General features: G+C 37.6%; 2 protein-coding genes across 2 annotated transcripts; one reads left to right on the top strand and one right to left on the bottom strand.

Moving 5' to 3' along the window:
• Positions 1 to 22,140: 22,140 nt before the first annotated feature.
• Positions 22,141 to 23,807, top strand: LOC311306260 (putative nuclease HARBI1; the record flags this gene model as incomplete). The annotated part of the gene is made up of 3 exons (XM_084434582.1): positions 22,141 to 22,209; positions 22,680 to 23,513; positions 23,604 to 23,807. 3 exons carry the CDS (start codon positions 22,141 to 22,143, stop codon positions 23,805 to 23,807), a joined length of 1,107 nt encoding a protein of 368 aa, XP_084290708.1.
• Positions 23,808 to 23,959: 152 nt separating this feature from the next.
• Positions 23,960 to 25,634, bottom strand: LOC311305708 (uncharacterized protein). The gene is made up of 3 exons (XM_084433516.1): positions 25,534 to 25,634; positions 25,118 to 25,205; positions 23,960 to 25,033 (listed from the first exon to the last, which is right to left on the bottom strand). Exons 2-3 carry the CDS (start codon positions 25,187 to 25,189, stop codon positions 24,530 to 24,532), a joined length of 576 nt encoding a protein of 191 aa, XP_084289642.1. The 5' UTR covers positions 25,190 to 25,205; positions 25,534 to 25,634; the 3' UTR covers positions 23,960 to 24,529.
• Positions 25,635 to 27,575: the final 1,941 nt, after the last annotated feature.

Raw genomic sequence — 27,575 nt, forward strand, 5'->3', positions numbered from 1 at the left:
ATGAACATGGGAATGAGTTAGTTCTGGTGTGCAATGCAATGCAATGCAAGAAGTGCATAGCCTATATGTTATTCTTCAATGCACAACGTTAGAGTTTGTGCAATGCACTGCAACAACACATTCGTTATCTCTTTAATGAACATGGTAATGAGTTTTGCAATGCAATGCAAGAAATGCATAGCCTATGTTATTCTTGAAAGCACAACGTTAGATCGTTTGTGCAATGTTATTACATTCGTTATCTCTTTAATGAACATGGGAGTTAGTTCTGGTGTTTAATGCAATGCAATGCAAGAAGTGCATAGCCTATAAGTTATTCTTCAATGCACAACGTTAGATCGTTTGTACAATGCAATGCAATAACATTCGTTATGTCTTTAATGAACATGAGTTAGTTATTGTGTGCAATGCAATGCACTGCAAGAAGTGAATAGTCTATGTTATTCTTCAATGCACAATGTTAGATCGTTTGTGCAATGCAACGAAGCAACAAATATGCTATCTCTTTACTGAACATGGGAACGAATTATGTTCTGGTGTTTAATGCAATGCAAGAAATGCATAGCCTATATGTTTTTCTTCAGTGCACAACGTTAGATCGTTTGTGCAATGCAATGCAATAACATTAGTTATCTCTTTAATGAACATGGGATTGAGTTAGTTCTGGTGTGCAATGCAAGAAGTGGCCCATGTTATTCTTCAATGCACAACGTTAGATCGTTTGTGCAATGCAATGCAATGCAAGATGTGCATAGCCTATATGTTATTCTTCAATGCACAACGTTAGATCGTTTGTGCAATGCAATGCAAGAAATTCATAGCCTATGTTATTCTTCAATGCACAACGTTAGATCATTTGTGCAATGCAATGCAATAACATTCGTTATCTCTTCAATGAACATGGAAAGGATTTAGTTCTGGTGTGCAATGCAATGCAATGCAAGAAGTGCATAGCCTATATGTTATTCTTCATTGCACAACGTTAGATCGTTTGTGCAATGCAATGCAAGAAATGCATAGCCTATGTTATTCTTGAAAGCACAACGTTAGATCGTTTGTGCAATGCAATGCAATGCAATTCGTTATCTCTTTAATGACTATGGAAAGGATTTAGTTATATCTTTAATGAACATGGGAATGAATTAGTTCTGGTGTGCAATGCAATGCAATGCAAGAAGTGCATAGCCTATATGTTATTCTTCAATGCACAACGTTAGATCGTTTGTGCAATGCACTGCAACAACACATTCGTTATCACTTTAATGAACATGGGAATGAGTTAGTTCTGGTGTGCAATGCAATGCAATGCAATGCAATGCAATGCAACAAGTGCATAGCCTATATGTTATTCTTGAAAGCACAACGTTAGATCGTTTGTGCAATGCAATGCAATAACATTCGTTATCTCTTTAATGAACAAGGGAAGGAGTTAGTTCTGGTGTTTAATGCAATACAATACAAGAAATGCATAGCCTATGTTATTCTTGAAAGCACAACGTTAGATCGTTTTTGCAATGCAATGCAATTCGTTATCTCTTTAATGAACATGGGAAGGAGTTATGTTCTGGTGTTTAATGCAATTGACGAAATGCATAGCCTATATGTTTTTCTTCAGTGCACCACGTTAGATCGTTTGTGCAATGCAATGCAATAACATTAGTTATCTCTTTAATGAACATGGGATTGAGCTAGTTCTGGTGTGCAATGCAAGAAGTGCATAGTCTATGTTATTCTTCAATGCACAACGTTACATCGTTTGTGCAATGCAATGCAATAACATTCGTTATCTCTTCAATGAACATGGAAAGGATTTAGTTCTGGTGTGCAATGCAATGCAATACAAGAAGTGAATAGCCTATGTTTTTCTTTAAAGCACAACGTTAGATCGTTTGTGCAATGCAATGCAATGCAAGAAATGCATAGCCTATGTTATTCTTCAGTGCACAACGTTAGATCGTTTGTGCAATGCAATGCAATAACATTCGTTATCTCTTCAATGAACATGGAAAGGATTTAGTTCTGGTGTGCAATGCAATGCAATGCAAGAAGTGCATAGCCTATGTTATTCTTGAAAGCACAACGTTAGATCGTTTGTGCAATGCAATGCAATAACATTCGTTATCTCTTCAATGAACATGGAAAGGATTTAGTTCTGGTGTGCAATGCAATGCAATGCAAGAAGTGCATAGCCTATGTTATTCTTCAATGCACAACGTTAGATCGTTTGTGCAATGCAATGCAAGAAATGCATAGCCTATGTTATTCTTGAAAGCACAACGTTAGATCGTTTGTGCAATGCAATGCAATGCAAGAAATGCATAGCCTATGTTATTCTTCAATGCACAACGTTAGATCGTTTGTGCAATGCAATGCAATAACATTCGTTATCTCTTCAATGAACATGGAAAGGATTTAGTTCTGGTGTGCAATGCAGTGCAATGCAATGCAATGCAAGAAGTGCATAGCCTATGTTATTTTTGAAAGCACAACGTTAGATCGTTTGTGCAATGCAATGCAATAACATTCGTTATCTCTTCAATGAACATGGAAAGGATTTAGTTCTGGTGTGCAATGCAATGCAATGCAAGAAGTGCATAGCCTATATGTTATTCTTCAATGCACAACGTTAGATCGTTTGTGCAATGCAATGCAAGAAATGCATAGCCTATGTTATTCTTGAAAGCACAACGTTAGATCGTTTGTGCAATGCAATGCAATAACATTCGTTATCTCTTTAATGAACAAGGGAAGGAGTTAGTTCTGGTGTTTAATGCAATGCAATACAAGAAATGCATAGCCTATGTTATTCTTGAAAGCACAACGTTAGATCGTTTTTGCAATGCAATGCAATTCGTTATCTCTTTAACGACTAAGGATTTAGTTATATCTTTAATGAACATGGGAATGAATTAGTTCTGGTGTGCAATGCAATGCAAGAAGTGCATAGCCTATGTTATTCTTCAATGCACAACGTTAGATCGTTTGTGCAATGCACTGCAACAACACATTCGTTATCTCTTTAATGAACATGGGAATGAGTTAGTTCTGGTGTGCAATGCAATGCAATGCAATGCAACAAGTGCATAGCCTATATGTTATTCTTCAATGCACAACGTTAGATCGTTTGTGCAATGCAATGCAATAACATTCGTTATCTCTTTAATGAACATGGGAAGGAGTTATGTTCTGGTGTTTAATGCAATTGACGAAATGCATAGCCTATATGTTTTTCTTCAGTGCACCATGTTAGATCGTTTGTGCAATGCAATGCAATAACATTAGTTATCTCTTTAATGAACATGGGATTGAGTTAGTTCTGGTGTGCAATGCAAGAAGTGCATAGCCTAAGTTATTCTTCAATGCACAACGTTAGATCGTTTGTGCAATGCAATGCAATAACATTCGTTATCTCTTCAATGAACATGGAAAGGATTTAGTTCTGGTGTGCAATGCAATGCAATACAAGAAGTGAATAGCCTATGTTATTCTTCAATGCACAACGTTAGATCGTTTGTGCAATGCAATGCAATGCAAGAAATGCATAGCCTATGTTATTCTTCAATGCACAACGTTAGATCGTTTGTGCAATGCAATGCAATAACATTCGTTATCTCTTCAATGAACATGGAAAGGATTTAGTTCTGGTGTGCAATGCAATGCAAGAAGTGCATAGCCTATGTTATTCTTGAAAGCACAACGTTAGATCGTTTGTGCAATGCAATAACATTCGTTATCTCTTCAATGAACATGGAAAGGATTTAGTTCTGGTGTGCAATGCAATGCAAGAAGTGCATAGCCTATGTTATTCTTGAAAGCACAACGTTAGATCGTTTGTGCAATGCAATAACATTCGTTATCTCTTCAATGAACATGGAAAGGATTTAGTTCTGGTGTGCAATGCAATGCAATGCAAGAAATGCATAGCCTATATGTTATTCTTCAATGCACAACGTTAGATCGTTTGTGCAATGCAATCGTTATCTCTTTAATGAACAAGGGAAGGAGTTAGTTCTGGTGTTTAATGCAATGCAATACAAGAAATGCATAGCCTATGTTATTCTTGAAAGCACAACGTTAGATCGTTTTTGCAATGCAATGCAATTCGTTATCTCTTTAATGACTATGGAAAGGATTTAGTTATATCTTTAATGAACATGGGAATGAATTAGTTCTGGTGTGCAATGCAATGCAATGCAAGAAGTGCATAGCCTATATGTTATTCTTCAATGCACAACGTTAGATCGTTTGTGCAATGCACTGCAACAACACATTCGTTATCTCGTTAATGAACATGGGAATGAGTTAGTTCTGGTGTGCAATGCAATGCAATGCAATGCAACAAGTGCATAGCCTATATGTTATTCTTCAATGCACAAAGTTAGATCGTTTGTGCAATGCAATGCAATAACATTAGTTATCTCTTCAATGAACATGGAAAGGATTTAGTTCTGGTGTGCAATGCAATGCAATGCAATGCAAGAAGTGCATAGCCTATGTTATTCTTGAAAGCACAACGTTAGATCGTTTGTGCAATTCAATGCAATAACATTCGTTATCTCTTTAATAAACAAGGGAAGGAGTTAGTTCTGGTGTTTAATGCAATGCAATACAAGAAATGCATAGCCTATGTTATTCTTGAAAGCACAACGTTAGATCGTTTTTGCAATGCAATGCAATTCGTTATCTCTTTAACGACTATAGAAAGGATTTAGTTATATCTTTAATGAACATGGGAATGAATTAGTTCTGGTGTGCAATGCAATGCAAGAAGTGCATAGCCTATATGTTATTCTTCAATGCACAACGTTAGATCGTTTGTGCAATGCAATCGTTATCTCTTTAATGAACAAGGGAAGGAGTTAGTTCTGGTGTTTAATGCAATGCAATACAAGAAATGCATAGCCTATGTTATTCTTGAAAGCACAACGTTAGATCGTTTTTGCAATGCAATGCAATTCGTTATCTCTTTAATGACTATGGAAAGGATTTAGTTATATCTTTAATGAACATGGGAATGAATTAGTTCTGGTGTGCAATGCAATGCAATGCAAGAAGTGCATAGCCTATATGTTATTCTTCAATGCACAACGTTAGATCGTTTGTGCAATGCACTGCAACAACACATTCGTTATCTCGTTAATGAACATGGGAATGAGTTAGTTCTGGTGTGCAATGCAATGCAATGCAATGCAACAAGTGCATAGCCTATATGTTATTCTTCAATGCACAAAGTTAGATCGTTTGTGCAATGCAATGCAATAACATTAGTTATCTCTTCAATGAACATGGAAAGGATTTAGTTCTGGTGTGCAATGCAATGCAATGCAATGCAAGAAGTGCATAGCCTATGTTATTCTTGAAAGCACAACGTTAGATCGTTTGTGCAATTCAATGCAATAACATTCGTTATCTCTTTAATAAACAAGGGAAGGAGTTAGTTCTGGTGTTTAATGCAATGCAATACAAGAAATGCATAGCCTATGTTATTCTTGAAAGCACAACGTTAGATCGTTTTTGCAATGCAATGCAATTCGTTATCTCTTTAACGACTATAGAAAGGATTTAGTTATATCTTTAATGAACATGGGAATGAATTAGTTCTGGTGTGCAATGCAATGCAAGAAGTGCATAGCCTATATGTTATTCTTCAATGCACAACGTTAGATCGTTTGTGCAATGCAATGCAATAACATTAGTTATCTCTTTAATGAACATGGGATTGAGTTAGTTCTGGTGTGCAATGCAAGAAGTGCATAGCCTATGTTATTCTTCAATGCACAACGTTAGATCGTTTGTGCAATGCAATGCAATAACATGCGTTATCTCTTTAATGAACAAGGGAAGGAGTTAGTTCTGGTGTTTAATGCAATGCAATACAAGAAATGCATAGCCTATGTTATTCTTGAAAGCACAACGTTAGATCGTTTTTGCAGTGCAATGCAATTCGTTATCTCTTTAACGACTATGGAAAGGATTTAGTTATATCTTTAATGTACATGGGAATTAATTAGTTCTGGTGTGCAATGCAATGCAATGCAAGAAGTGCATAGCCTATATGTTAATTCTTCAATGCACAACGTTAGATCGTTTGTGCAATGCACTGCAACAACACATTCGTTATCTCTTTAATGAAGATGGGAATGAGTTAGTTCTGGTGTGCAATGCAATGCAATGCAATGCAATGCAACAAGTGCATAGCCATGTTATCCTTCAATGCACAACGTTAGATCGTTTGTGCAATGCAATGCAATAACATTCGTTATCTCTTTAATGAACATGGGAAGGAGTTATATTCTGGTGTTTAATGCAATTGACGAAATGCATAGCCTATATGTTTTTCTTCAGTGCACCACGTTAGATCGTTTGTGCAATGCAATGCAATGCAAGAAGTGCATAGCCTATGTTATTCAATAACATAGATCGTTTGTGCAACAATGAAGCAAAACATATGTTATCTCTTTAATGAACATGGGAACGAGCTATGTTCTGGTGTTTAATGCAATACAATGCACGAAATGCATATTTGACCCAAGGAACATATTTCTGGCCAAAGAGTCCTCGATCTTGGACTTTCTATGCATACTCATAGATATCCATATGTGACCTTTTGAACTTATTTCTGGTCAAAGTGTCCTCAAAAGTTTTTAAACTATATAAAGTTATAGACTACTTCTGATGATAAATAGGCTATACAGCGGTCCCCTTTTGACCTACTGAATATATTTCTGGCCAAACAGTTCTTGAACATTATCTGGTTATACTACAGATGATGAAGTGATGTTCTTGTGATGTTATATTAACCAGACAATAGTCTATTTTTGACCTACTGAACATATTTCTGGCCAGAGTCCGTGAACATTAATTTACTATACTCATAGACTGACTTCTTGTAATGTTAAATCAGGCAGACAGTAGTCCATATTTGACCAATTGAAAAACAATTTGACCAAAGAGTTCTCAAAAGGATTTTGTCTATCATAAACTTATAGACACCTGATGTTAAATCAGCCATACAGAAGTCCATATTTGACCTTCTGAACATATTTCTGGACAGAGACCTTGAACTTTAACCTTACTATACATATTTCTCGTACTATACAGACTTCTCGTGATGTTATATCAGCCAGACTGAAGTCCATATTTAATAAATTGAACATATTTTGGCCAAAGAATCCTCAAAAATGTTTTTACTATTATAAACTTATCGACTCCTGATGTCAAATCAGCCTTACAGAAGTCCATTTTTGACCCAAGGAATATATTTATGGCCAAAGACTACATACTCATAGACTCCTTCTAATGCTACATAAGCCATATAGATATCCATATCTGACCTTTTGAACTTATTTCTGGTCAAAGAGTTCTTGAACATTATCTGGCTATACTACAGATTGACTTCTTGTGATGTTATATTAACCAGCCAGTAGTAAATTTTTCACCCACTGAACATATTTCTGGCCAAAGTCCGTGAACATTAACTCACTATACACATAGACTGACTTCTCGTAATGTTAAATCAGGCAGACAGAAGTCCATATTTGAACGATTGAAAAACAATTTGACCAAAGAGTTCTCAAAAGGATTTTGTCTATCATAAACGTATAGACTCCTGATGTTAAATCAGCCATACAGAAGTCCATATTTTGACCTTCTGAACATATTTCTGGCCAGAAACCTTGAACATTTACCTTCCTATACATATTTCTCCTACTTATACAGACTTCTTGTGATGTTATATCAGCCAGACTGTAGTCCATATTTGACAAATTTAACATATTTTTTGCCAAAGAATCCTCAAAAATGTTTTTTTTTTGCTCTTAGAAACTCATAGACTCCTTCTGATGTTAAATCAGCCTTACAGAAGTCCATATTTGACCAAAGAAATATATTTATGGCCAAAGAGTACATACTCATAGACTCCTTCTAATACTACATAAGCCATATAGATATCCGTATCTGACCTTTTGAACTTATTTCTGGTCAAAGGGTCCTCAAAAGTTTTTAAACTAAATAAAGTTATAGACTCTTTCTGATGATAAATCAGCTATTCAGAGGTCCCCTTTTGACCTACAGAACATATTTCTGGCCAAAGAGTCCTAAAAGATTAACACTATACATTCAGATTGATATCTTCAGATGTTATATCATCCTGACAAAAGTCCAAATTTGACATACTGATTTTTTTTCTAGCCAAGGAGTACTTGAAACTTGACCTTTCCATATATAGTCCTGTTGACTCTTTCTGATGTTACATCTGCCATGCAGAAGTCCATATTTGACCCAAGGAACATATTTCTGGCCAAAGACTCCTCGATCTTGGGCTTTCTATACATACTCATAGACTCCTTCTGATGCTTCATACGCCATAGAGATGTCCATTTCTGACCTTTTGAACTTATTTCTGGTCAAAGTGTCCTCAAAATTTTTTAAACTATATAAAGTTATAGACTCCTTCTGATGATAAATCAGCTATACAGAGGTCCCCTTTTGACCTACTGAACATATTTCTGGCCAAAGAGTTCTTGCTCATTATCTTGCTATACTACAGATTGACTTCTTGTGATGTTAAATCAGGCAGACCGTAGTCCATATTTGACGGATTGAAAAAAAAAATGACCAAAGAGTTCTCAAAAGGTTTTTGACTATCATAAACATATAGACTCCTTCTGATGTTAAATAAGCCATACAGAAGTCCATATTTGACCTTCTGGACATATTTCCTTTAATGAGACCTTGAACTTTAACCTTACTATACATATTTCTCATAGTATACAGACTTCTCGTGATGTTTTATCAGCCAGACTGTAGTCCATATTTGACCACTTGAACATATTTTTGGCCAAAGAATCCTCAAAATGTTTTTTACTATAAACTTATCGACTCCTTCTGATATCAAATCAGCCTTACAAGAAGTCCATATTTGCCCCAAGGAATATATTTATGGCCAAAGAGTTCCCGATCTTGGACTTTCTGTACATATAGACTCCTTCTAATGCTACATAAGCTTTTTAGATATACATATTTGACCTTTTGAACTTATTTTTGGCCAAATAGTCCTAAAAGATGAACACTATACATTCAGACTGATATCTTCGGATGTTATATCATCCTGACAAAAGTCCATATTTGACACACTGATTTTTTTTCTAGCCAAGGAGTACTCGAAACTTGACCTTTCCATATATGCTTGTTGACTCTTTCTGATGTTACGTCAAGCCATACAGAAGTCCATATTTGACCCAAGGAACATATTTCTGGCCAAAGAGTCCTCGATCTTGGGCTTTCTATACATACTCATAGACTCCTTCTGATGCTTCATAAGCCATATAGATGTCCATATCTGACATTTTGAACATTTCTGGTCAAAGTGTCCTCAACATTTTTTAAACTATATAAAGTTATAGACTCTTTCTGAAGATAAATAAGCTATTCAAAGGTCCTCTTATGACCTAATGAACATATTTCGGGCCAAAGAGTTCTTGAACATTATATTGCTATACTACAGATTGACTTCTTGTGATGTTATATTTTCAGCCAGTAGTCAATTTTTCACCCACTGAACATATTTCTGGCCAGAGTCCATGAACATTAACTCACTATACATATAGACTGACTTCTCGTAATGTTAAATCAGGCAGACTGTAGTCCATATTTGACCAATTGAAAAAAAATGTGACCAAAGAGTTATAAAACATTTTTTTCTCTTTCATAAACTTATATACTCCTTCTGATGTTAAATCAGCCATTCACAAGTCCATATTTGACCTTCTGAACATATTTCAGGCCAGAGACCTTGAACATTTACCTTACTATACAAATTTCTCATGCTACACAGACTTCTCGTGATGTTATATCAGCCAGACTGTAGTAAATATTTGACCAACTGAACATATTTTTGACCAAAGAATCCTCAAAATGTTTTTTATTATTATAAACTTATCGACTCCTTCTGATGTCAAATCAGCCTTACAGAAGTCCATATTTGACCCAAGGAATATATTTTAGGCCATAGAGTCCTGGATCTTGGACTTTCTATACATAATCATAGACTCCTTCTAATGCTACATAAGCCATATAGATATCCATATCTGACCTTTTGAACTTATTTCTGATCAAAGGTTCCTCAAAAGTTTTTAAACTATATAAAGTTATAGACTCTTTCTGATGATAAATCAGCTATTCAGAAGTCGTCCATATTAATTATTGAACATATTTCTGGCCAACAAGTCCATGAACTTGAACATTCTGTACATGCTCATCGACTCCTTTTAGTGTTTCATCAGCCAGAGAGTAGTCCATAATTGACCCACTGAAAATATTTCTGGTAAAAGAGCCCTCGATTTTGAACTTTCTATACATGTTCATTGACTCCTTATGATGATTCATCAGCCAGACAATTGTCCATAACTGACCTACTGAACATATTGCTCCCTGAAGAGTCTATGAACTTGAACTTTCTATTCATAATCATTGACTTCTTCTGATGTTTCATCAGCCAGACTGCAGTCCATATTTGACCTACTGAATATATTTCTGGCAAAAGAGTCCTCGATCTTGAACTTTCTATACATGCTCATTGACTCCTTCTGATGTTTCACAAGCAGACAATAGTCCATAATTGACCCTATGAACATATTTCTAGTAAAGGAGTCCTCTGTCTTGAACTTTCTATAGATTCTCAGTGACTTCAGCCATACAGTACTTCAGGTTTGACATACTGAACATATTTCTGACCGAAGAATCCTTGATCTTGAACTTTCTATTTATACTTATTATAGACTCTTTCAGATAGCACATCGGCCAGACAATTGTCCATAGTGACTACTGAATTCTTTTTCAAGTCTATGTACTTGAACTTTCTATGCATGCTCATTGACTCCTTATGATGATTCATCAGACAGACAATTGTCCATAATTGACCCACTGAACATATATTTCTACCCGAAGAGTCTATAAATTTGAACTTTCTATTCATATATGTTGACTTCTGATGTTTCATCAGCCAGACAGCAGTCCATATTTGACCTACTGAACATATTTCTGGCAAAAGAGTCCTCGATCTTGAACTTTTTAAACATACTCATAGACTCTTTCTGGTGTTTCATCAGCCATGCAGTAGTTCTGATTTGACGACATGAACATATTTCTGACCGAAGAGTCCTCGATCTTGAACTTTCTATTCATACTTATAAACTCTTTCAGATAGTACATCTGCCAGACAATTGTCCATAATGAAAATTAAAATTTTTTTGGCCAACAAGTCTATGTACTTGAACTTTCTATACATGCTCATTGACTCCTTTTAGTATTTCATCAGCCAGAGAGTAGTCCATAATTTACCTACTGAAAATATTTCTGGTAAAAGTGTCCTCGATCTTGAACTTTCTATACATGCTCATTGACTGTTTCTTCAGCCATTTCAGTTCAGATTTGACATATTGAACATATTTCTGACTGAAGAGTCCTTGATCTTGAACTGTCTATTTATACTTACAGACTCTTCCAGATAATACATCGGCCAGACAATTGTCCATACTGACTGTTGAACATATTTCTGGCCAACGAGTCTATGAACTTGAACTTTCTATACATGCTCATTGACGTTTTCTAGAGTTTCATCAGCCAGACAGTAGTCTATAATTGACCTGCTGAAAATATTTCTGTTAAAAGAGTCTACAAACTTGAACTTTTTATATAAAATCATTAACTTCTTCTGATGTTTAATCAGCTAGACAGCAGTCCATATATGACCTACTGAACTTTTTTCTGGCAAAAGACTCCTCGATCGTGAACTTTCTAAACACACTCAGACTCTTTCTGATGTTTCTTCAGCCATACAGTATTTCAGATTTGAAATATTTAACATATTTCTGACCGAAGAGTAATTGATCTTGAACTTTCTATTCATGCTAATTGAGTCTTGATGAGCCAGAGAGCCAGAGAGCCAGATTTGATCAACTGAACATATTAATGGCCAAAGAGTCCTCAATCTTGAACTTTCTATACATATTTATAGATTCCTTCTGATGCTTCATAAGCCATATAAAAGTCCAAATCTGACCTACTGAACTTATTTCTTGTCAATGGGTCCTCAAAAGGTTTTAATCTATAGACTTCTTCTGATGTTAAATCAGCCAGACAGAGGCCCCTTTTTGAACTACTGAACATATTTCATGCCTAAGAGTACTCGAAACTTGACTTTTCTATACATACTCGTTGACTCCATCTGATGTTACATCAGCCATACAGAAGTCCATAATTGACCCAAGGAACATATTTCTGGCCAAAGAGTCCTCAATCCTAAACTTTCTATACATACTCATAGTCTCCTTCTGATTCTTCATAAGCCATATATATATGTCCATATATGACCTATTATTATTTCTGGTCAAAAGTTTTCAAACCGCAAAAGTTTTCTCCTCAAAAGTTTTTAAACTATGTACAATTATAGACTCCTTCTGATGATAAATCAGACCAAAAAAGGTAAAAATTTTACACTGGAGTCAATATGTATAGAGAGTTAATGTTCAATTAAACTATGGCCAAAAATATATTCAGAGGGTCACATATGGACACCTGTTAAAGGAATGTATCATCAGAAGAAGTCTATGAGTATTTAGTAAGTTAACTTGTGAGGACCTTTTTGCCAAAAATATTTTCAATTCGCCAGATATGGACATAGCTTATGAAGAATCAGGAGTCTATGAGTTTGTATAGAAAGCAGAAGATCTGAAGATCTTTCTTTGGCCAGAAATATGTTCCTTGGGTCAAATATGGACTTCTGTATGGCTGACGTAACATCAGAAAGAGTCAACGAGTATATATGGAAAGGTCAAGTTTCGAGTACTCTAGAAAAAAAATCAGTATGTCAAATATGGACTTTTGTCAGGATGATATAACATCCGAAGATATCAGTCTGAATGTATAGTGCAAATATACTTCATGTCTGACGTAACATCAGTTTGAGTGCTCTTTGACCCGAAATATGTTTAGTAGGTAAAAAAAGAGATCTCTGTATGGCTAATTTAACATTAGAATTAGTCTATAAGATTAAATAGCTTAAGTATGATATATTATATAAGATTATATATATTTAAAACCTTTTAAGGAGCCATTGACCAGAAATGAGTTTAACAGGTCAGATATGGACTTCTAAAATGGCTTATGAAGCATCAGAAGGAGTATATATGGAAAGTTCAAGATCAAGTACTCTTTCTCCAGTAGTTGAAAAATGGACTTCTATATGGCTGATTTAACATCAGAAGGAGTCTAAGTTTATAATAGTAAAAACATTTTGAGGACTAATTGGCCAAAAATGTGTTCAGTCGGTCAAATATCGACTACTCCTTGCCAGATTTAACATCACAAGAAGTCAGTATGTACGTCTAGTGAGTTAAGTTTCATGGTCTCTTGGCAGAAATATGTTTAGTTGGTCAAAAAAAACCTTTGAGGACCCTTTGACCATAAATAAGTTCAAAGGGCAGATATGGACATCTATATGGCTTATGAAGCATCAGAAGGAGTCTATAAGTATGTATAGAAAGCCCAAGATCGAGGACTCTTTGGCCAGAAATATGTTCCTTGGGTCAAATATGGACTGCTGTATGGCTGACGTGTCATCAGAAAGAGTCAACGAGTATATATGGAAAGGTCAAGTTTCGAGTACTCCTTGGCTAGAAAAAAATTCAGTATGTCAAATATGGACTTTTGTCAGGATGATATAACATCAGAAGATATCAATATGAATGTATAGTGTTCATCTTTTAGGACTATTTGGCCAGAAATATGTTCAGTACATCAAAAGGGGACATCTGAATAGGTGATTTATCATCAGAAAGAGTCTATAACTTTATATAGTTTAAAAACTTTTGAGGACCCTTTGACCAGAAATAAGTTCAAAAGGTCAAATATGTATATCTAAAAAGCTTATGTAGCATTAGAAGGAGTCTATGAGTATGTACAGAAAGTCCAAGATCGGGAACTCTTTGGCCATAAATATATTCCTTGGGTCAAATATGGACTTCTGTAAGGCTGATTTGATATCAGAAGGAGTCGATAAGTATATAATAGTAAAAAACATTTTGAGGATTCTTTGGCCAAAAATTTGTTCAAGTGGTCAAATATGGACTACAGTCTGGCTGATAAAACATCATGAGAAGTCTGTATAGTACGAGAAATATGTATAGTAAGGTTAAAGTTCAAGGTCTCATTCCAGAAATATGTCCAGAAGGTCAAATATGGACTTCTGTATGGCTCATCAGAAGGAGTCTATATGTTTATGATAGTCAAAATCTTTTTGAGAACTCTTTGGTCATTTTTTTTTTCAATCCGTCAAATATGGACTACGGTTTGCCTGATTTAACATTACGAGAAGTCAGTCTATATGTATAGTGAGTTAATGTTCACATACTCTGGCCAGAAATATGTTCAGTGGGTGAAAAATGTACTACTGGCTGTTTAAAATAACATCACAAGAAGTCAATCTGTAGTATAGCAAGATAATGAGCAAGAACTCTTTGGCCAGAAATATGTTCAGTAGGTCAAAAGGGGACCTCTGTATAGCTGATTTATCATCAGAATGAGTCTATAACTTAATATAGTTTGAAATATTTTGAGGACACTTTGACCATAAATAAGTTCAAAGGGCAGATATGGACATCTATATGGCTTATGAAGCATCAGAAGGAGTCTATAAGTATGTATAGAAAGCCCAAGATCGAGGACTCTTTGGCCAGAAATATGTTCCTTGGGTCAAATATGGACTGCTGTATGGCTGACGTGTCATCAGAAAGAGTCAACGAGTATATATGGAAAGGTCAAGTTTCGAGTACTCCTTGGCCAGAAAAAAATTCAGTATGTCAAATATGGACTTTTGTCAGGATGATATAACATCCGAAGATATCAATATGAATGTATAGTGTTCATCTTTTAGGACTATTTGGCCAGAAATATGTTCAGTACATCAAAAGGGGACATCTGAATAGGTGATTTATCATCAGAAAGAGTCTATAACTTTATATAGTTTAAAAACTTTTGAGGACCCTTTGACCAGAAATAAGTTCAAAAGGTCAAATATGTATATCTAAAAAGCTTATGTAGCATTAGAAGGAGTCTATGAGTATGTACAGAAAGTCCAAGATCGGGAACTCTTTGGCCATAAATATATTCCTTGGGTCAAATATGGACTTCTGTAAGGCTGATTTGATATCAGAAGGAGTCGATAAATATATAATAGTAAAAAACATTTTGAGGATTCTTTGGCCAAAAATTTGTTCAAGTGGTCAAATATGGACTACAGTCTGGCGGATAAAACATCATGAGAAGTCTGTATAGTACGAGAAATATGTATAGTAAGGTTAAAGTTCAAGGTCTCATTCCAGAAATATGTCCAGAAGGTCAAATATGGACTTCTGTATGGCTCATCAGAAGGAGTCTATATGTTTATGATAGTCAAAATCTTTTTGAGAACTCTTTGGTCATTTTTTTTTTCAATCCGTCAAATATGGACTACGGTCTGCCTGATTTAACATTACTAGAAGTCAGTCTATATGTATAGTGAGTTAATGTTCACATACTCTGGCCAGAAATATGTTCAGTGGGTGAAAAATGTACTACTGGCTGTTTAAAATAACATCACAAGAAGTCAATCTGTAGTATAGCAAGATAATGAGCAAGAACTCTTTGGCCAGAAATATGTTCAGTAGGTCAAAAGGGGACCTCTGTATAGCTGATTTATCATCAGAATGAGTCTATAACTTAATATAGTTTGAAATATTTTGAGGACACTTTGACCATAAATAAGTTCAAAGGGCAGATATGGACATCTATATGGCTTATGAAGCATCAGAAGGAGTCTATAAGTATGTATAGAAAGCCCAAGATCGAGGACTCTTTGGCCAGAAATATGTTCCTTGGGTCAAATATGGACTGCTGTATGGCTGACGTGTCATCAGAAAGAGTCAACGAGTATATATGGAAAGGTCAAGTTTCGAGTACTCCTTGGCCAGAAAAAAAATTCAGTATGTCAAATATGGACTTTTGTCAGGATGATATAACATCCGAAGATATCAATATGAATGTATAGTGTTCATCTTTTAGGACTATTTGGCCAGAAATATGTTCAGTACATCAAAACGGAGGTCTGTCCGATGTCCAAAAGAGTCTATAATTATGAATAGAAAGTTCACAAGATCAAGGAGTCTTCGGTCAGAAATATGTTCAACATGTCAAATCTGGACTTCTCTATGGCTAATGTATTATTAAGAGAAGTCAATAAGCAGAGAAAGTTAATGTTTAAAGACTCTTTGGCCACAAATGTGTTCAGTAGATTAAATAGTAACCTATGTGTGGCTGAATTAACATAATAAGAAAGCCTTTGAGGACCCTTTGACAAGAAATAAGTTCAATAGGTCAAATATGGAATTCTATGTGGCTTGTGAACCATCAGAAGGAGTCTAGGAGTGAGAATACAAAGTTCAAGATTGAGGACTCTTTTCCAGAAAAATGTTCCTTGGGTCAAATATGGACTACTTCATGTCTGACGTAACATCAGTTTGAGTGCTCTTTGACCCGAAATATGTTTAGTAGGTAAAAAAAAAGGATCTCTGTATGGCTAAATTTAACATTAGAATTAGTCTATAAGATTAAATAGCTTAAGTATGATATATTATATAAGATTATATATATTTAAAACCTTTTAAGGAGCCATTGACCAGAAATGAGTTTAACAGGTCAGATATGGACTTCTAAAATGGCTTATGAAGCATCAGAAGGAGTCTAGAGTATATATGGAAAGTTCAAGATCAAATACTCTTTTTCCAGTAGTTGAAAAATGGACTTCTATATGGCTGATTTAACATCAGAAGGAGTCTAAGTTTATAATAGTAAAAACATTTTGAGGACTAATTGGCCAAAAATGTGTTCAGTCGGTCAAATATCGACTACTCCTTGCCAGATTTAACATCCCAAGAAGTCAGTATGTACGTATAGTGAGTTAAGTTTCATGGTCTCTTGGCAGAAATATGTTTAGTTGGTCAAAAAAAACCTTTGAGGACCCTTTGACCATAAATAAGTTAAATAGGTCAGATATGGACTTCTAAATTGCTTATGAAACATCAAAAGGAGTCTATACATACTGTATGGGAAATTCAAGATCGAGTATATGTTCAGTAGGTCAAATATGTATATGGCTGATTTAACACCAGAAAGATTCTACGAGAATTTATAGAAAGTTCAAGATCGATTACTCTTGGGTTCGAAATATGTGCAGCAGGACAAAAATGGACTTCTGTCTGGCTAATACAACATCACAAGAAGTCAGTCTGTATGTATAGTAAGCTCTTTGGACAGAAAATATGTTCCGTAGGTCAAAGAGGGACCTCTGTATGCCTGATTTGACACATAACATATGTGCTTTCGCATTGCTTTGAAGGGAAATTATTGCATTTACCTCTTGCATTACAATGCATAGAATAAACTACTTCATACCTCATGTGCAATGAAAAGATAACATGAGTTATGAACATATAACTCATTGCACAAACATTCTAAGAATTAGCGTTGAATAATAATGTATTATTATATCTAACTATAACAGTTCGATCTTTTATGCAGTGGAGTTTGATCGTGTGTGAAATGCAATGCAACAGCACAAATTGTATTTCCTCAAAGCACAACTCAATGAGTTTTGGAATGAGTTAGTTCTGGGTGTGCAATGCAATGCAATAACACACGTTATGTCTTTAATGAACATGGGATTGAGTTAGTTCTGGTGTGCAAAAAGTGCATAGCCTATGCATAGCCATAGCTTCAATGCACAACGTTACATCGTTTGTGCAATGCAATGCAACAAAGCATATGTTATCTCTTTAATGAACATGGGAATGAGTTATGTTCTGGTGTTTAATGCAATGCAAGAAGTGCATAGCCAATATGTTTTTCTTCAGTGTTGCACAACGTTAGATCGTTTGTGCAATGCCATGCAGCAAAACACGTTATCTCTTTAATTAACATGGGAAGGAGTAAGGAGTTAACATGGAAGGTGTGCAATGCAATGCAATGAAATAAGTGCATAGCCTATGTTATTCTTCAATGCACAAATGCAATGCAGCAACAACACAAGATATCTCTTTAATGAATATGGGATTGAGTTAGTTCTGGTGTGCAATACAATGCAATGCAAGAAGTGCATGCCTATAAGTTATTCTTCAATGCACAACGTTAGAGTTTGTGCAATGCACTGCAACAACACATTCGTTATCTCTTTAATGAACATGGTAATGAGTTTTGCAATGCAATGCAAGAAATGCATAGCCTATGTTATTCTTGAAAGCACAACGTTAGATCGTTTGTGCAATGCAATGCAATGTTATTACATTCGTTATCTCTTTAATGAACATGGGAGTTAGTTCTGGTGTTTAATGCAATGCAATGCAAGAAGTGCATAGCCTATAAGTTATTCTTCAATGCACAACGTTAGATCGTTTGTACAATGCAATGCAATAACATTCGTTATGTCTTTAATGAACATGAGTTAGTTATTGTGTGCAATGCAATGCACTGCAAGAAGTGAATAGTCTATGTTATTCTTCAATGCACAATGTTAGATCGTTTGTGCAATGCAACGAAGCAACAAATATGTTATCTCTTTACTGAACATGGGAACGAATTATGTTCTGGTGTTTAATGCAATGCAAGAAATGCATAGCCTATATGTTTTTCTTCAGTGCACAACGTTAGATCGTTTGTGCAATGCAATGCAATAACATTAGTTATCTCTTTAATGAACATGGGATTGAGTTAGTTCTGGTGTGCAATGCAAGAAGTGGCCTATGTTATTCTTCAATGCACAACGTTAGATCGTTTGTGCAATGCAATGCAATGCAAGATGTGCATAGCCTATATGTTATTCTTCAATGCACAACGTTAGATCGTTTGTGCAATGCAATGCAAGAAATTCATAGCCTATGTTATTCTTCAATGCACAACGTTAGATCATTTGTGCAATGCAATGCAATAACATTCGTTATCTCTTCAATGAACATGGAAAGGATTTAGTTCTGGTGTGCAATGCAATGCAATGCAAGAAGTGCATAGCCTATATGTTATTCTTCAATGCACAACGTTAGATCGTTTGTGCAATGCAATGCAAGAAATGCATAGCCTATGTTATTCTTGAAAGCACAACGTTAGATCGTTTGTGCAATACAATGCAATGCAATTCGTTATCTCTTTAATGACTATGGAAAGGATTTAGTTATATCTTTAATGAACATGGGAATGAATTAGTTCTGGTGTGCAATGCAATGCAATGCAATGCAAGAAGTGCATAGCCTATATGTTATTCTTCAATGCACAACGTTAGATCGTTTGTGCAATGCACTGCAACAACACATTCGTTATCTCTTTAATGAACATGGGAATGAGTTAGTTCTGGTGTGCAATGCAATGCAATGCAATGCAACAAGTGCATAGCCTATATGTTATTCTTGAAAGCACAACGTTAGATCGTTTGTGCAATGCAATGCAATAACATTCGTTATCTCTTTAATGAACAAGGGAAGGAGTTAGTTCTGGTGTTTAATGCAATGCAATGCAATAGTCGCGGTATGACGGCATAAATCGGTAAAAATATACACACAGAACATTTCCTAATGCATTCAGATACATTTGTACATGTCTACAGTTCTCTGGGGTTGCATGTATAATTGTTATTTTGACTTTTAGCTACGTGTAGTTCAAATGGAGGTGGTGTGGCGCAATGGATAAGACACATGCCTTTGGTGTGAGAGACCCGGGTTCGAATCCACTGTGAGACACCAATGTGTCCCTGAGCAAGACACTTAACCCCTAGTTGCTCCAGAGGCGTGCGACCTCTGACATATATAGCAATTGTAAGTCGCTTTGGATAAAAGCGTCAGCTAAATGAATAAATGTAAATGTATAAATGTAAAAGCGTCAGCTAAATGAATAAATGTAAATGTAAAATGTAAATGTAAATAGTATATCGGGTGAGAGGACGTCACCTGGCGACGTCTTTTACACGTGCATTTATAGTCCATCATGACCCTCCATCATGAAATCCTTGTGAAATATGCAGAAGCTGTACTTAATCCTTGCATGGTTAATACTGCAAAAATTAATTTAATTGCCCAATTAGATTTTAAGAGGTTGTGAAGACGTCCACTGACGTCATTTACACGTCTAGCAAGACAAAAAAAAAAAAACAGGAATTATCTTTATATGAAATACACGATTTGTATACAAAGTAAATATATTTACTTTATCTTGTTTAAATAAATTATAATCACAAAGTGCCCAGTGTGGTTAAGTGATTGCAAAGCCACTGCATTTTAGTCGTTTTAAGTGGATGTCCAGTGGGTGACGTCCTTTACACGTGCATTTATAGTCCATTATGACCCTCTATGAAATCCTTATGAAATATGCAATTATGCTTACAATGGTTGATACTGCAATAATTAATTTAAGTGCCCCAAGTAGTTTTAAGAGGTTCGAAAAGACGGCTTTACAGGTCAAAACTGTGCCACCGAGATGTTGTAGCAAATCTCGCGATGTTGCAAAATCCAACGATATGATATATTAGGCTTGTTTGAGATGAGCAAAATCTGCACAGAATCGATCACCGGTGATCAGCGCGAGATGCATGCCGGTTAGAAATGTGTCCGAGTGCGGTCCGCCTTGCTCTGATGTCATGCTGACGTATGTCAAAAATCTCTCGCGAGCGCAAGGCGCACCTGTCGGATTCTGCAGTCGAGCGCAGTTGCTCTCCACTGACTGCGCTGATCAAAAGCATGATGGGAAACGACTTGCTGACGACACAGCTTGATGTTCATTGGTTTAAACAACCGTGATGTATTGTTCTCTTTTAAAATGTTTGATTTTAAAACTCTGATATCATGTTTTATGTGTATACGTTATGTGGTAATATTCCCAAACTATCTCAGTGCGATCTCTATGGGTTATGCAATGTAATTTTTATTTTAAAAAAAAAGAAAGAAAAAAACAACACATGTCTGTATTAAAGAAAAAAGACTGATAAACATGTATTTGGAATGGAATTAAATAAGTAGTCTACTTTGGGTGTCTTGTTCATTATATTTATTTTCATATAAAAGCTACAGAACTTTACAATTCCATCCAGCTTATTAGCAACACTGTGCACGAGCGTGAATCCGGTAAATCCCGCGTTATTCATCTATGATCTCGCAGGTGTCAGATCCACTACGAGAAGAGAGAACTGTCCGGCTTGTCTGCGCTTTTTTCACTCCTCCTCTCACTGCAGCCGCCTACTCTCGCATACATTTCAGGCGAGGCAAGGCGCATCTCAAACAAGCCTATTATCTCGCGATAAAGCAGCCATTTTCCCGTTCTCTACAACCACCAGCAGACGGGCTCTGCAACCACAAGGCGAGCAGGATTTGAGGGTGCATTGTTGTGTTGCCGAATTACTAAAAATCTGCTGTTGGGTAAGTACATTTTGTATTATAAATGTAACATTAGACATTCTCTGCTTCAACAGAGTATCCGCCTTCAATGAAGTTAACGCTTGTCAATGGAGAGGGGACAGACTCTTTCCAAAGAGTTTACAAGTAGCCTACAAATTAAATGTACGAGAGTCTGGTAGAACCAGGCTAATTTTTTTCTGCCGGTGAGACCAAATTTTGTTATAGGTCGCGCTGGCGCGACCGCAACATTTGCCCAGCAGCGAATGGTAAAAAAAAAAAAAAAAAAAAAAAAAAAGCGGAACGAAACTGCGCTACTCGTTTGTGCTTACGGACCGTTTATTAGTTCGGACCATTTCGGATATTTCATAGCTGTGTCCCAAAGTGAAGGCTGCGTCCTTTGAAGGACACGTCCTTTGAAGGACACGTCCTTCGAAGGACCCAGCCTACCCAGCCTTCCCAGCCGTTGAAGGACCCAGCCTACCCAGCCTTCCCAGCCTTCCCAGCATTCGAAGGACGCTCCGAGTTGATTGTAAATGCCACCAGGTGTTCCCAATTATGCTGTCGCCTAGCAACGGTGCGATAGGAGAGCTGCCATCCTACGCGGCATTTATTAAAAATAAAAATGGAGCGAGATTTCGTCATTTTATTTTTTTTATTTTATGTTTTATTGGAGGAGATGGTGGGGATGTTTCATCCCCGGCGCCGCCGGGTGATGTATCTCCGGCTTTGTCAAGACCGTGGCCAGGTAACGTTAAAGGAAACTGGTTTGCTGCATGCCAATTCAGAAGTTGCGTCCTTAATTGCTGGAGTACACAAGTATTGGGTGTACTGTCATGTTATGATAGGCTACAAATACAAAATACACAATTACACATAAACCTGTTCAAATGTTTAGTTATAGGCAACCTTACGAAGATGCGATTTTTATGGAGTTTATTCTCTTGAACATAGTGATCTTATTCAGGCATGTTTGCGCGTGCTTTGTTTTAAAGCAGTTGAAGCATAAAACACAAAATAATACATAAACACAGTGAAATATACCTCTTAAATAAATAAATACATACATGTATTTAAAAAAAATATAAAAATATATATATATATATGGTAGGTTACTCCCGCTCGCCTTCGGATGTATATATATATATATATATATATATATATATATATATATATCCGCTCTAAACAATTTCTCTTTTGTTTGTTTCTCTAAATCAGACCAGACCCCTGTACTGCAGGATAAACCTGAATGTCCCAGTGCTGGACAGGTTTTTTAATGACATGGACGCACGACCTGATTTTCGTCTGAGCAGGGAGGCCCTGAGAGTGCTGCTGGACCTGTTGAGAAGTGACCGGCAACACGGATGGGGTTCCACAATAGAGACCCTGGTATTTCTTTTCTGGCTGGCGTGTGGTACATCCTACAGGGTTGTCTCCAGAGCATTTGATATACCTCGTTCCACTGTCCACCGCATTGTCCACCGAGTCGCTGAAGAGGTGGTGGCCATCCGCCACCAGGTCATTCGGTTCCCCAACACCCCAGAAGACCTGGAGGCAGTTTGCCGTGGGTTTGCAGGGCTGGCCAGACACAGGGCTTTCTTGAAAGCTGCAGGAGCAATCGACGGCTGCCATGTCCGCATCAAGCCTCCAAGCGGCCCTGATGGTCAATGCTACAGGAACAGGAAACTGTTCCCGTCCATCATCCTCCAGGCTGTTTTTGACCATCAGGGCCGCTTCATTGACACCTACGTGGGCTGGCCCGGGTCAGTGCATGACGCACGGGTGCTCCGGTACAGCCCACTGTACAGGAGGTCAGTGTACCCTCCTCCAGGGCACTTCATCCTCGCAGACGGAGGGTACCCGTGTCTCCAACACCCACTCCCCCTCATCACTCCCTACAAGAGGCCAGTACGGGGTGTGGGAGCCCAGCGCTTTAATCTTCATCATTCCAGGGCACGCTCCATTATAGAGCGTGCTTTTGGGATGATGAAGACCAGGTTCAGGGCCATCTTCCTGCAAGCGCTGGAGGTGCACCACACCTTTGTACCTCATGTAAGTTAAATGAAAAATACATTTGCAAAAAACATAATTAACTTCTTTCTTCCAGACCATATAAATTTTTGTTTTGTTTTTTCATTTCAGGTCATCACAGCCTGTGCCATCCTCCACAACATCTGCCTTGGGGTTGGTGACATCATGGCCCCGGAGGATGAGCACGAGGAGGATGATGCGGAGGATGAGGGGGAGCATGTTTTGGAGACGGTCAGTGGGGCTCCCTGGCGTGACCAGCTGTCTGCAGAGGTGTCTGCCCTGGAGGAGGTTCCCATTGACCATGATTATTTGTAACAGGCAAGTCAGAGAACTTTAAAGCTATAATGGCCAAAACCAAAAATGAATGTCCATAGAATGGGTTTACATGTTGAAATTTTTGATGCTTTGATTTGAGGATGTGAGTTAATTTATTTTATTCTTCCCTCTTTTTGAAATGATCTCAGTGAGATGGCAGCCGTCGATTGAGTCAGCCCTGCAAACCTGCTGTTAGACAATGCAGTGGACAGTGGGAATTATGCAGTCAAACACTCTGGAGACAATCCTAGATGATGTCCCACCCACCGGCAGAGAGGCCTTACCAGGGTCTCTATTGTGGAGCCCACCCGGGTCCAGCAGCTCCACCAGGGTCTCCCTGCTCAGCTGAAACCTCATTTTATGTACTGTTCATTTAAATTGTTGTCAGATGATATACAAGTTATGTTGTAAATGGTTATTTATTATTTATAAAATGTTATTTATCTATATAATTATTTATTTTTTCCAAATGTTATTCCAAAATATTGTTTGTTTTCAAATTGCACCTGTCATTAAAAAAAATAAGCACTGTCAATAACTATTCCTTTTTATTTCATATCCCAACAAGTTATTTAAAAAAATAATGCACAAAAATGGAAAAAAAAATGTTTATTATTCATTTTAAATAAACTGTACACAAGTTTGAAAAAATAAATAACACTTAGATTACAAAAATAAACGGTTCACAACTTAAATTTCCTCTTTTAAATATATATATTGCCTCATTTAATGTAAATAAAAAATAAACTGTAAAGGAGGAAAGTTTTCTCTTTTATATACATAAAAAAAAAAGAAAAAAAAACTTTCTCTACAATACACTCAAGAAGAGCAAACAGCCTGTCCATCCTCTCCCTGCTCTCTCGAGCTCTCCTCTCCTCTGCATCCCTCTGTAGTGCCATGTCCTCTCTAATGAGGTTCAGCATATCCTCCTCAAAGTCCCGCTTTCTCCGTGGTGGTGCTGCGGGTGCTCCTGCTGGTGGTGGTGCTTCTGCTGGTGGTGGTGCTGCGGGTGCTCCTGCTGGTGGTGCTGCGGGTGCTGGCTCCTCACTGTGGCCACCCACTGCTGAACTTGACCCTGGTGTGTCCTCACGGATTGAGGCGATGAGGACAGGGGGATTGACAGAATGCCTCTGTCCCAACACCTCATCCATGAGGACAAACCAGGGCCAAGTTTCAGCAGTGGGTTTCCCATCCACTCCCTCTCCTGTCCCAGGACACTTGCAATCCTAAGGCAGAGCAAATTAACCATGGCTTGTTAACAACAACAGCACAATTCATTTCAGCAAAGATGTGTGTATTAACTTTCTTACTTTATATTTTGTTTTTAAGTTATCCCACTTTTTCTTTGCCTGCATGGGTGTTACCTTCCCCTGCAGCCTCATTTTCTCCAGAATTGCTCTAAAAAAGCAGAAAAGGGTACTTATGAAACATTATAACACAGGGGTGCAAATGAAATATTAACATTAGTGCATTGTTAACATTGAAAAATGACACATCAGGACATGCATTGAAAATAGTTTAGAAATCGTATTTCTGGATACTCAAATGTGGTTAAAACCTTTTTAGACATAACTTGCATGACAACACTACAAAAACACATAAAAGTGAAACCCATTGTGCATCATCTACTGCTTTTCTTAATGTTATGGGTTTTCTAGGGTGAGTGATATTTATTATAATACACAAGTGAGACAGACTACTGCAAATTTTACAACTGTTGTCTTACCTCCAAGCCACGCTGGCGGAGTTTTTTGCCCCAGTAAATAGATGGTCATTTTCAGACCGCAATTTAATAAATTGAGCAGTCTGCTCCTTGCTCCCTGAAAGTTATTAAAGTAATTAGCACAACTTTTGCGTCTAACGCATCTTAAGGAGTTAAGATGAAGTTTATAAGAAAGAAAAACGTGTGGCTTTTGACTGTGGTTTCGCTAGTTATTTAAGTAAATGAAAACATAATACTTACATTTAAAAGTGAATTTTCCCTCCACCACCGAACTCGAGGACGCCATTTTTTCAAATGAAAATCCTGTCGTCACCGGCGCGCAATGACTTATGGGGTAGGATAGGGTAGGATAGGCCACTAAGGATCCGTTTTTGTATCCTTCCTCTCACTGGGAAACGAAGGGTGCATTTGGCGTCGCTTTTAGCCTTCGTCGCGCCGCGATGACGCAAACGGCCTTCGAATATGGCCTTCGGAGGATGCCGAACTGAATTGGGACAGCCTTCATCGCGCCCGCGGTGACGCAATCGGCCTTCAAATGCGCCCTTCAAAGGATGCAGTCTTTGAATTGGGACGTCCTTCGTCGCGCCGCTGTGACGTTTCGTCGCGCCGCGGTGACGCAATCGGCCTTCAAATACGGCCATCCGGCCTTCAAATCCGGCCTTCGAAGGACGCAGCCTTCACTTTGGGACACAGCTCATGAGTCAGGAGGTGTGGGGGAGGAGCCAAGATGGCGTCTGCTTAACACCTTCAGGTCGGAGCTCTGCTGACAAACTTTCTTTTTGCTGACCTCGGTGGTCTAAGAGAGCCTCAAACTGCCCCCATAGTGACTGGAACGTCTTTTTCCATTAGTCTTTGGCCTTTTTATGAAAGGATATCTTTCTTTCTTTTTTTTTTTACTCTTGCACACTTTTGCTCCCACGTGGAAGGGAAACATGGAGCACAGCGATGATGTTCGCGACAAGATACACTCCTATGCCAGAAGATCGCTTGATCCCACTTTTACGGATAAAGATTCGGGATTCACACCACTCCCCGAAACTCCTGATAATCGCCCAGCAAAGAAACCCAAGCGGAACGTGAAGACCCCTGAAGCTCCGCCGGCCATGCTAGCAGTGATGCTACGCGTAGAAAAAATGCAAGAGGAGTGCCTAGCTAGGATGGGACGCGTGGAGTCTGCCGTTAAAGCTAATAGTGCCTCTATTAAAGATGTTGTTGACTCTTTGCAGTCTCTGTCTAAGCATATGGACGATGTATCGGAGAGAATGGAGAATGTTGACTCGAGGGTTTCTTCACTGCAGAAGGAGAATGCTGCTCTTCGGGATAAGGTGGATGAAATGGACTCGTATAAGAGGAGGTGGAATCTAAGAGTGGCCGGAGTAGAGGAGAGCTCCGACGAAAATGTAAAACAGCTAATGATTGACCTCTTCAGTGCAGTCTCCCCAGACTGCGCAGACCAGCTTCCCCTCTCGGTGGACATCGCTCACAGGCTGGGTCCGCGTTCGGATAAGCTGAAATCTTCTCGGCGCATCATCGTGCAGTTCATCTCTCGATCTCACCGGGACAAAATCTGGAGGGATGCCCGAACGTCGGCTGTGCTCAAACAGAGGAAGGTCCGGATCCTGGAAGATCTTACTCAAAGTGTCAAGGAAGCCAGAAATAAACTCTAGCCTATGGTGGAGCAGGCAAGGAAAGAGGGAAAAAAGGCCGGTTTTCGAGGAGCACTTGCCATCATTAACGGTAAACGGATTTCTGTTAATGACTCGTGAACTTATAACTGTGAGTATCACTTAAGTTACTGGTAATGGGTAAAGACTGCCTAAAAACGTAAATACGGGGTAAAATAACCTGAGCTATGTAACAATGCTCTTGCACCTTATTTCTGGCAGCACTGTCAGCAGAGCCCTTGGTTTGTATGGTCACTAAATTTTACTTTAGAGTAGTTCATTTAACTTGAGCTAATACTTTATATATATATATATATATATATATATATATATATATTATTTTTTGTTTTACTGTTCCTGTTCGTTATATCATTATCTATA

This window comes from Rutilus rutilus (assembly GCF_951802725.1).
Source record: "Rutilus rutilus genome assembly, chromosome: 16".
Classification (NCBI taxonomy): Eukaryota; Metazoa; Chordata; class Actinopteri; order Cypriniformes; family Leuciscidae; genus Rutilus; species Rutilus rutilus.

What these genes read in the sequence shown, in the direction of transcription:
- LOC311305708 (XM_084433516.1), bottom strand. Translation starts at nt 25,189, where the DNA reads ATGAGGCTGCAGGGGAAGGTAACACCCATGCAGGCAAAGAAAAAGTGG. An exon ending in ACTTAAAAACAAAATATAAA is followed by an intron (nt 25,034 to 25,117) that starts GTAAGAAAGTTA and finishes GCTCTGCCTTAG; the next exon opens with GATTGCAAGTGTCCTGGGAC.